The sequence below is a fragment of the Solanum dulcamara genome, chromosome 7 (genome assembly GCF_947179165.1).
Source record: "Solanum dulcamara chromosome 7, daSolDulc1.2, whole genome shotgun sequence".
NCBI classification, from domain to species: domain Eukaryota; kingdom Viridiplantae; phylum Streptophyta; class Magnoliopsida; order Solanales; family Solanaceae; genus Solanum; species Solanum dulcamara.
The window spans coordinates 21,852,762-21,864,242 of record NC_077243.1 but is presented as its reverse complement, the minus strand read 5'-3'; the positions used below and the strand labels follow the sequence as shown (position 1 = coordinate 21,864,242).

General features: G+C 35.0%; 2 protein-coding genes across 3 annotated transcripts; one reads left to right on the top strand and one right to left on the bottom strand.

Annotated features, from left to right (window-relative positions):
- The first annotated feature begins 3,073 nt into the window (after window positions 1-3,073).
- Window positions 3,074-6,981, top strand: LOC129896942 (probable protein phosphatase 2C 75). Of its 2 annotated transcripts, none has more exons than XM_055972943.1 (4): window positions 3,074-3,688; window positions 4,343-4,717; window positions 5,086-5,191; window positions 6,344-6,981. In XM_055972943.1, exons 1-4 carry the CDS (start codon window positions 3,515-3,517, stop codon window positions 6,685-6,687), a joined length of 999 nt encoding a protein of 332 aa, XP_055828918.1. In that variant the 5' UTR covers window positions 3,074-3,514; the 3' UTR covers window positions 6,688-6,981. The 2 variants fall into 2 exon arrangements, with proteins under 2 accessions (XP_055828918.1, XP_055828917.1); XM_055972942.1 differs by having other exon boundaries at window positions 3,074-3,700.
- A 3,625-nt stretch (window positions 6,982-10,606) lies between these two features.
- Window positions 10,607-11,209, bottom strand: LOC129894605 (secreted RxLR effector protein 161-like). Its single transcript, XM_055970297.1, has 2 exons — window positions 11,078-11,209; window positions 10,607-11,023 (listed from the first exon to the last, which is right to left on the bottom strand). The coding sequence occupies exons 1-2, from the start codon at window positions 11,207-11,209 to the stop codon at window positions 10,607-10,609; spliced, it is 549 nt and encodes a 182-aa protein (XP_055826272.1).
- Between the last annotated feature and the right edge of the window lie 272 nt (window positions 11,210-11,481).

Below are 11,481 nucleotides of genomic sequence, written 5' to 3'. Positions count from 1 at the left end.
TTCCATTATCTATGTCATGATTTCAACTCATAAATGTTAGATTTAAACCCCAAAACTTTTTGTTTCTATCCTAATTCGAATTTAAGGAAATTGGTGATTTGTAACTCATTTTGTACTCAATTTTTATAGGTTTTCAACCATGAGTTTCTTATTACTAGTAGAACGTATTTTTGCAATCAAATTTTAGATTTGTCCTATTTCAAAATTTATCAATATTTAGACTTTTTTACCCCTGATTCTGAAACCTATCAATATGGGTGTCATTGGACTCCTTATAACGTGTATGTTTCATTCTTGATAGTGGATTATTATTTTGGGCATTGAATTCAAAGGTTGTTCATTCGGTAGAGTGTTCCAGTGCGGTTTCAGCAATTGAGGTAGGTTTGGCTACTCTTCTTGGGGCTGAGTTGGGGTGATTAGTCAAATTCTATTTGTAGACTTTGGGATGGGGTTGTAGTGTAGTTTGGGACTGATAAGTTATATTGTGATGCCCTTGTGGGGGCTTTATGTGATATTTTATTTGTGATTGAGACTGTGTAATTCATGACTTAACTGAGTTAGAAATGTGAAGAGGTTATTTGACATGTAATGCTGCCTGAGGGGTTGAGTTGGGGTTTTTGAGTGTGTCCGAGTATTGAAATATTGTTGAGAAAGACATAAACATTTAAATTGACGCATTTCCTCCACATTACTGTCTATTGAGGGTGAATATCATGTTTAGGTGAAGTTTTGAGAACATTGAATCTTGTACTACATGTTGAGCTGAATATTATGTCCATGCCTTATATGTTGTAAATGCATTTATCCTCATTCATATTATAATGGATCATTGGAAAGTTGAGAATTGTGGAAATCCTTTTTGAGAAAGAAAATGTGACATCTTTTGTATTCTTCACAACGAGTAGGTGGAAATTAGATGAGATATTAGTATCATGAGTCCTTGACCATGAGATGGGTGGCGAGGTAGTTGATATATTGAGATTGTGACGAGGTATATGGTCTGCGAGACCCCCATGAGTCCTGCTTGACAGTACAGCTCATCAGGTGTATATGACAGGTTATTAGAATGTATGCTTCCACCAGAACAGTAGAGACTGAGTCCCTTATCAGAAATCAGTACAGAAACTTAAAAAACAGAAAGATAAAATAGACACAAGATTTTTACTTGAAAACTCCTTGTTCTAAGGAGAAAAACCACGACCTATCCTATAGGATTTCAGCTCAAATCTTCACTAGAACAACTGAGCCAAGATTCATCTTACAAGCTATTGTAACCTAGGAATTTTACTTACAATCCCTCTTCATTCCTTGTAACAACTCTGTTACAGACTTGAAACAATAACTCTATTGCTTCCTAAATCACTAAACTCCTAGATGATTTAGAGTTCAGATGGTCTCCATAACTAGCTCTAATTACTTTGATAAGATGAACAAAAGAGATAACAAATGAGAGCTGATTTAACTTCCTTTACAGATTAGGAAGTAGACCTTACAAGATTAAGAAAAAAAAATTACAACTCTAAAAAAAAGAAAAAAAACACTGATAACTCTATCAAATACTTGGTCTTCTTCAAGAGCAAATTTCCAATATTTGAGAGCATGATCTTGTATGAATATTCCTTTTCAGATTAAAAAAGTCAAGTGAGAAAATGTTGTAAACAGTGTATATATCACCGATATACCATGTGTTGGAAGATTTATATTGGTTAGACAACTGGCCTTCTGCACTAGGACTCGGTCGCGTTCATACAGACCTGCAAACTTGAAAGAATCTGTTATGTACTATTTGTCTGCTATCGTTATCAGCAAGAAGTCCTCAAAGGGACCAAATCCTCTACCTGTTCCTTGAGTTTGTTAGATTATTAAAACCGACATTAAGAGCATTATCACAGGTTATGCGACAACCTTGATTCCACCGTACCATCATATCATTGCATCATCATAATGCATTGCACTTTTTTGATACCTATGATATTTGTTCTATCTGTTAAATGTGATGTTGAACTGTATTTATGTGCTTACTTTATTTGCATCGTTTTATATAAATTGGCGGTAACGTAGCCGGAGTGGGACTTTTCTGCGTGCAGGTGAAAGCGTTCCTTAGTTTATTTCATAGCTTTTGATTAATTCCTTATACTCAGTCGGTTAAATCTACTAAGTACATGTGGATTGTACTCACCCCTACTTCTGTGTCCCTTTTTGATGCAGATCCTAGTCAGGGTATCCCGCGTGGCAATTGATCTTCTTCTCTCGCAGGTATTTTGTCATTCAAATTAGTGGTGAGGTCTTGAGATTCAGACCGTCATTATTTCTAGCTTTTATTTTCATACTTTATTATTATTCGAAGACTTATGATGTATATCAGATTCGATCATTTTATTAGATGCTCTTTAGACTTATGACACTAGGTTTTGAGTTAATTTTATTGTTGTCCTTTTATTGCGTTTATTTATGGCCTGACTTCCTTTTGGAAGTCTCATATGGTTTTACTTTTCGACTTACATATTGGGATGGGGTTTGGGATGTGTGCCATCATGACCTCAATTTTGGATCGTGACACTTATAACCCGATAATAAAAACAAATCAAAATTGTTACTGAAACCGATAAATCAATAACCTACTACCAATAGAGCAATAACTCTTTTTCGATTTGAATTATTGGTTAGTTCAATTTAAATAGCCTTACCATAAATTGAAAATCTGTTTCTACGTAAATTTAATATCTACTCCAACTTTGAATTATTATTACAGTAAATTTTTTCACTAACAAACGTCGTTGCTATCTCAATTTCAAAACAAATTGTATTTTTTAAAAAAATTTGTATCAAAGTAAGTAATATTTCATATAATCAATAAAATATTAATGATATTCTTCTAATTTTATTCTTATTTAAATAAAACGAACTTTACATAATTTTAAAAAAAAATAAAAAACCATCTTTTTAAAAAATATTTACTAAAAATTAAGTTAATAATTTATAAAAATAAATACTTTTCTTAAGACGTATTTAAGTTAAAAACTTGATTTATTTTGGATTGAAATGAGTATGCGTTTGTTGTGAACCACTAGAAGTTAGTTTCATTCATCTGGCGCCAAAAGGGAAAAAATATCAGCTATGTCGACTCGGTGGAGAAAACTAGTGGGAAAAGGAAAGTGTCATTTACGAAACGTGTCGCTTCCTTGTGTCAAAGTGGTTGCTTCGGGCATCTCTGGAAGAAGATGAAGCTACTGCTGTTTCCACAGCACTAGTCACCTTTCTCAGCATTTTTTGTCACTCTAGTAGTTGTATGTAAGAGTTGGGATACTGATGATACTATAGAAAGGAAACAAGTCGAAATAGGAGCTACAACCCAACAAATATACCTATACGTATACACAAATTGTACCTTACGTTTACCGTAAACAATTGGATTAATGTTGAACGACGACGACGACGATCACTCCGAGTGAGAAGGCAGCAGCAGCCGATACTATTATCATATTTGGAGCAAGGAATTAGTGAAGTTGAGAAGATGGAATCGGAGGCAGTAGCGACAAGGCCGCTGGTTGGATCAATTTCTATACCTGGAAGGAAGCGTGTAATGGAAGATACAATTTCAATTCGACCTAATCTTTGCTCACCCGAGATTAATCGCCGCCGACCCGTTGATTTCTTCGCTGTTTATGATGGACATGGTGGACGCCATGTAAACCCTACGGTTATGTTTAATTAAACTTTTCATTTTTATTACCTAATAAATATATATAATTCTTTTTAAATTCATTAATCTTTTTGGGTTATATATATTTTCAGCTTAAAATTGTAAAAAGAAATCTATCCATTATTGTGGCTAAATAAATTTTATTTTTATAAAATAATGGAGTCTATTTTATTTTATTACTGCTTTGATTTGATTTGCTTGAGTGGTCTTTCGGAAAAAGGTAAGTGGTAGTTCTACATACGCTCTACCTTTTCCATAACCCCACCTCATGAAATTTCTTAAGAAAAGGTATATGAAGAAATGCACAATTGGAACAAATAACAATTCTATATATGACTGTATTAATTAAGGTTGAAAATTACTCCACTTGGAAGTTGGAATTCTGTTAGCTAGGCTCTTCACATGTTCTCTATAGTTCTTTATATTAGCAATTGTGTAAACTAAGTTGAATTTAACAAACATGAGAAATATAAAGAAATCATCAGCCAAAATTTAAAGAAGTGACGCAAAAAGAGAACAAATAGCAGTATAATTTTTCCCATCCTCAGTCCTTAAATAAACTTGAAATCAAATGAAAGATTGTACTTATAAATTTCGAAGACGACAGTAGATCAGCTGACAGCCGTTTTGCCTATGCAGGTAGCTTCAATGTGTAGAGAGAGAATGCATGTGGTACTAGACGAAGAGCTGATTCGCGTTGTTGTAGACATGGGTGGTAGCAGCAGCCCCTGTGAAAGACAGCAACCATTGGAAGGGCAGAGGACGGAGGAAGCATGGAAAAGAGTATTGAAAAGTTGCTTCTTGAGGATAGACGAGATGGCATCATGCATATGCAGTGAATGTGGTAGTGTGGGCTATCAATGTGGCTTCCCACCGAGCACATTGAAACCGACGGGCTCCACTGCAGTGGTGGCAGTTTTGACGGATGAAACTATCATTGTAGCAAACTGTGGTGACTCACGTGCTGTTCTTAGCCGCAGTGGAAGTGCAATCCCTCTTTCTTATGATCATAAGGTATGTGTCGCTTGGCAGGACTGCAGTCACTGGACTACTAAGATGTATTTTAGTAAAAAAAATTTAGACAAGTAAACATGCTGTGTTCCTTTTAAGTCGTTAAATATACGTTACTTGTCAGTATTTTATTTATAAAGCACATTAAGAGGCTAACACGCCACCTAACCAGAGCTAGTACTAGGAGAGCTTACATTAAGTTCTGCTAGTTGATGATTGAGCATGGCTGTATTCATGATTTACCGTCTGTAGTCTCTCTGAGTCTAAATATTAATTACTTCATAGAGAACATATGAAAGAATCATGTAGTAGATCACTACTTGAAGAAAATGATTTGTCCTAATTAAAAGTAATGCGACTTTCTGTTGCAGCCAGACAAACAAGAAGAACGTGCCAGAATAGAGGCATGCGGAGGTCGAGTTGTTTTTGCAGATGGAGCACGAGTTGAAGGAATCCTTTCCATGTCTAGGGCAATTGGTAACTTCTTTTTCCTTTTGCAGAACATGTTTCTCTGTGCAATGACATAATTGCAGTTGCCAGTGGAAATATTACTTGTAAGTAGTCGACTATACATACAGTAAAAGCTTAATATCTCGCCAAATTTCCACTTCTGATGAAGGAAACTGGCATTAGAACTGTAGCTTTGTTTGTTTTTCCGGTTACGTACATTATCCCTTCCTTAGCAGCATGCTCATTTCAAGGGTTCTTAGCAGCATGCTTATTCAAGGGTTAAGAGTGTAGATTGCCTTCAGCACCGACTGTTCTACTGTTGCTTCTTCAAGCAACAATATTTGCTCTTCTATAGGGAAGCCGCAACCCTTTGTTGTGGAGAAGTTGAGCTAAGAAAATCCCTAACTGCTTTTAACTAATAAAAAAATTAGGGCACATATCTTGTATCAGGCATGAACAAAAGATTGGAGACAGAGAAGACTGTCCATCCGTTAATGGTAGTGCATAATTGGGCGAAACCTCTACATATTTGCTGCTACAAGTGCCTAACTTACCCTGGCTTCTTGAAGAAGAAAATTAGTTGTAGAGAGAAGAGGATGTAGAGAATAAATGAATTTCAGGCAATTTAACCATCGGACATTTGAGGATCTGTATCTCTTTTAAGGTTATGTACAAGAGATCAATTGGGGTTTATAGAAGGTTTCATATCTAAGGTTCTATTTGGGATGTCCATGGTGTGCAATTGTGCATGTTGGTAGAACACTATTTATACGTCCGTATTCAATTTTACACATAAGACAGTTCTGCACACAAGACGACAAAGTAGAAAGATCTTTGGGTAAGTTGGTTATAGATCTATGGAGTAGTCATTTATGCATCAAAGTATATGGGTACTTTCCCTCTAAGGTTAGAGAAGGACAAATTGAGAACTATTTAGTTATGATTCAGTAAGAGAAATATGTTGCCCTGAATGGATTTATAGAACTTCCATTGATGCTTCGCAATGATGCAACTTGAGCGGAAAAGTTTTACTATGGGGAGTGTGGTACCGATACCAACATAGTAGTTCGTTAGTCTATTTCCAATGCCTGATCAACCTTGTTAGGATGCTGTAATATGTAAATTTGCACCAGGGTAGTTGTATATTTGACTATTCCTGTTATTTTTCATTGCAAACAGGCGACAACTATTTAAAGCCATATATCACATCGGAGCCGGAGATGACCTTCACAAAAAGGGAAGCGGAGGATGAGTGCTTGATTCTTGCGAGTGATGGCTTGTGGGATGTTATATCAAGTGAGATAGCGTGTGCGGTGGGTAGAGAGTGTCTTCGAGAAAGAGATCCAGCTGGGGACCTTAGTTCCAGGCCTTTGGTAGAAGGTGATGGCAGAGGAGATATGTTTTCTTCACGAAGTGCATGCTCAGCAGCAGCGCTGCTCACACGGCTTGCTCTAGGCCGGAATAGCCGCGACAACATTAGTGTAATTGTGGTGGACTTAAAAAGAAACCACACTGCTGTGTAGTTTCTAGAGCTAGAATGTAACATATGAGGCACTGTTCAAGTTTTTACACCTAATCAGGTAGCTTACCATTTGGGTTTTCCTCTTCTATTGTCATTTGCAAGTGATCTTCTACATAATGAAGTAGACAATTTAGACATGAACAGCTGGTAAAGGTTTGAGCTCATGCAGTGGTAATTAAGAGGTTCTACTCTCCCGTCATGTTATATGTGGCTGGCGTTTGGTTGAACATGAAACTTAGTATGCCTTTGGACATGCGATTGCATTTCATGATTTGAAATTATGAGATGAATTCAACGTTTGGACATGCGATTTTATTTCATGATTTGAAATTATGAGATTGAAATACCAAAATTTTCAAAATCATGATTTTATATTTTTCAAATACAAAAATTAATCCACAAGTTTATATTTGTAGCAATGTGGTAAAATTTATGATTAGTTACGAAAATTTGTTTTGACAATAAGTTTATAGCTATTGAGACAATTATTGCGTCATTCTTATAGCATGAATCAAGAATATCTATTTAGTTATAATATTTTGTTTAAACTAATTTTAATTAGTTTCAAACTTATATAGTTACTAATATTTATCATTCAGTATTTTTTTTAATTTAATTTAATTTAATAAGACTTTGATTTTCAATATTAGGTGTAATTAGCAATTAATAACATGACATTTGAAATAAATATCTTAATTTTTGTGATATTTGTATCAAATGTCGTCGTTTGAACGATTTTTATCTCAATTTTTTATGGTATTTTTCATCGAATGTCGTGTTTTTATGACATTGATTAAATATACTTATTTAATCAATCCTTCCGTGAGAATTAGGATTGAAAGAAATAAGATAAAAGATTTTGAAATAATAGATAACTAAAAATTACTTTCACTCTATTAGTTTATTCATTAGTTACTATATATTAATTTTTCTCCGTAAAAATTATAAAATTAATATAAAACTAACTTTAAGATAAAATATATAAATGTGGTAATAATGATTCATTATTTTTTTCAACAAGAGAATATTTATATATATAATTAGATAGTCCTTACATCTGGAAGGGAGGCAATTTCATCTACTGGTTGTCCCATTCTAGTATCATCGTAATAATTTCTACATTTTCCATAGGATAGTTAGCTAGTACATTATTAGAGTTCAAGATACTAACATTGCCAAATTTGGCTAGATAGTTACAGTCCAAAAGATTAGCCTTTCTAATAGTAGATCTTCCTAATTTATCTTGATCCATAGTATCTTTAATCTAAGGTGGAGATGCCTGCAAAAATATAACTTCATTTGGTGTGGTTTTCTTAAGTCCTCCAGTTGCTAATATATGAGCCACTTCATTCCCTTTTTTAAAGTTGTGCGGAATCTGAAAATTCTCCATCTTCTTCAGTGCAAATCTGCATTTTTGAGCAATATTTGAGCTTAATATCTAGATACTTGATACAAGAACTAATTGGCTCCTTAATTTAAGAAATGTCGCTTATATCCTTAGAAATCCTCTTCTCATATGGGATTACTACGTTCCAAATATGCCACAAAGCAGTGGGAAAGTAGTAGTCCCGACCATCTGAGAAGAGGATTTCTAAGGATATAGGCGAAATTTCTTAAGTTAAGGAGCCAATTGGTTCCTGTATCAGGAATCTGGATATTAAATTCATTCCAAAAACGACGAGCAATATTGCACCTAAAAAAATGTGTGTTAAGTTTTCATACTCGAGGTTACAAATAGTACAGTGGCGGATAGGAGAGATACTAAGGTGATGGAGGTAGGAGTTTGTAGGTGCTCGATTATGATAAAAAAAGCTATAAGAAGAACTTGATCTTTTCTAAAGTGGGCAGCTTCCAATTCAATGGTAGTTTTGGTGAGGATGAGTGCCAGATTGAATGAGATTATAGACCAGAGCGGTTGAGAAAATATCATTTGAGTTAAGAGACCAAGTCATAAAATCAGTACTTATCAGTAGTACTTAGATTTGGGGTTACAATAGCGGTTGTATAATTGTTTTAAAGAATTTCCCTTGGAAAGGTGAACGAACGATTTTCCAACTGTCAAGTATTGTTGTAATAAATTTCATTAACCTTTCTTTGGACGTCATATTTATTGATGGGGCCATGGATGAGGGATCATAGATTACTATGATGGGGTCCAGTTGAAATTCCAAAGTTTGATCTTACTGCCATTTACTATATTCCATCTAATTCCTTTTTTGCAATTATTTCAACTACCTATCATAACGTTGTTCTAAATGAAGGAGAATTGTTTCAACTAGGGAGGGTGGGAGTATTTTTTTCACTAAGCAATTAACCCATAAGCAAATTAGAATTAGAAAGCAATCTCCAAGTTGCGACAGTTAGCATAGTCTTATTTTTGGAGGTTGGCTTTGAAATTCCCAAACACCCTTCACCTTGGTCCTAGCCACTTGGTCCCAGTTAATGTAGTGCATTTTCCTTTTATTAGTGGTGCTACTTCAGATAAAAGTCTCTTTGAATTTTGTCTATTTAATGAAGAATTAGTTAGGAAGATTAAAATAGGTCATGACATAGCTGGGGATGGTATTCAAGGTTGCTTTGGTGAAGGTGAGACTGCCAGCGGGGGATAAAAAATTAATCTTCCAACCAGCTAGCTTATTCTTCATATTGTCAATAAGAAAATTGAAATCAGTATGCTTGGTTTTGTGGGAAAGTATAGGAAAATCCAGGTATTTTTCAAAAAAAGCAGAATTTTTAATACCTAGAGTGTTGGAGGCTAGCTGAATGAAACTATCAGTACACCATTTGGAGATTTTTTTTTTGATTTACAGTGTTTAATCATTTGGCTGGAGAGAAAACAATTTTTTTGAGGCAGTTATTGATAATAGGGATACGTTCCTATTCATGCTTTTGACATGAGAATAAGGTCGTCTGCATAAAAGAGGTGAGAGAGGAGAGGGGCAGTAGGTGATACTTTTGATGGGCTTCCACATATTATGTTAGCGGAAACGTGAAAATATAAAGAACAAGGAAGAATGACAATATTTAACGTGGTTTTGATCAGAATGATCCTACGTCCACCAGAGAACAACTGCCTTTATATTAACAATGAAGGGGAGAGATCCCAAATACATCTAAAAGAATTGCTCTATCAATTCTCTACTCTTCTAATATATTTTGCAAATGCTTTAGAATATGAGAAGACAAGAGAGATATGGGATGAGAGGTGTATTTCAAATGAATTAAGAGCTACCTATTTATAGGAATAAATTCTTGCTCTTGATGTCATCCATGACATCACGTTCTTGTCAAGATGTCAAAGTTTACTAAACTTTCACCTACCAAGTTGCTACATTAAACCAAAGTTTATCAAACTTTTACCTACCAAGTTGCTACATTAATTTATCTAGAATCTTGTCAATTTTAACAAATCTCCATCTTGGCAAGATTCTCCATTTTCAACTTTCTCTTAAAATTTTTTGATTTTGTCTTCAACCTCAACTCTTTCAATCTCCACCATGGTTTTTGTTCTGAGCATGCGCATGGACAACTCCAGCCAAAACTTCTAAGCTTACTGGGCAATTCTGTTGGAAAAAATAAGAAGAATCAAACCTTTGTTGAAGACACTAGCTCCAGCTAGTAGTTGTTCTCACAGAGTTGCATTAGTTGATGCATACTCCCGCCAAGTTCTTGCAGTGTACAAACTTGGTAAGTGGAACTATCTTGGTCAACATGCCTGCAACGTTATTGTTTGTGATAACCTTTTAGACCTTGATAGCTCCCTCTTCAACGATATCTCGAATGAAATGGAATCTGACATCAATATGTTTGGTGCGCTCATGAAATATTTTATTTTTAATCAAATGAATAGCACTTCAACTATCACATCTCAGAGTTGATTCAAACTGAACTAATCTCAATTCTGCCACCAAATCTTTCAATCAGATAGCTTCTTTCACTACCTCTGTTGCTGCCATATATTCTGCCTCTGTTGTAGACAAAGCAAAAATTGTCTGTAAAGTCGATTTCCAACTAATGGCACTGCCAATGAGAGTAAAAATATATCCAGTTGTGGACCTTCTTCTATCAAGATCCCCTGCATAGTCAGAATCCACATAACCGAGAATTAAAATACCTTCACTTTTTCGAAAGGTTAGGCCAACATCAGAAGCTCCTTTGAGATATCTCAGTATCCACTTGACAGCTTCCCAATGCCTTTTTTCTAGATTGGCCATGTACCTGCTTAGCACACTTACAGATTGAACAATATCTGAATGTGTGCACACTATAGCGTACATAATGCAACTAACTGCGCTAGCATAAGGAACTTTTGACATATGCTCCACTTCATCCTTATACTAACGTAGTTGTAACTATGAAAGTTTAAAATGAGAAGCTAACGGTGTACTTACAGGTTTGCTCATCTGCACATTTAACCTCTTAAGAACCTTTCCGATGTACCTCTTTTGATAAAGATGTACAACACCATCTTCTCTTGAAATCTCCATTCCAAGAATTTTCTTTGCAGCTCCCAAATCCTTCATGTCAAATTACTTGCTCAACAGTTTCTTCAAAATATTTATCTCTGTGATGTTGTTAGTAGAAATAAGCATATTGTCAACATACAACAGTAAATAAATCATAGAGTTACTAGACATTTCTTGTGGTACACACGGCTATCAAATGCACTCCTAAAAAATTTATGTGTAGTCATGAATGCATCAAAACGTTTGTACCATTGTCTAGAGAATTACTTCAAACCATACAAAAACTTCTTTAGTTAGCATACCTGATCTTAATTTCCCTCAGCTAGGAA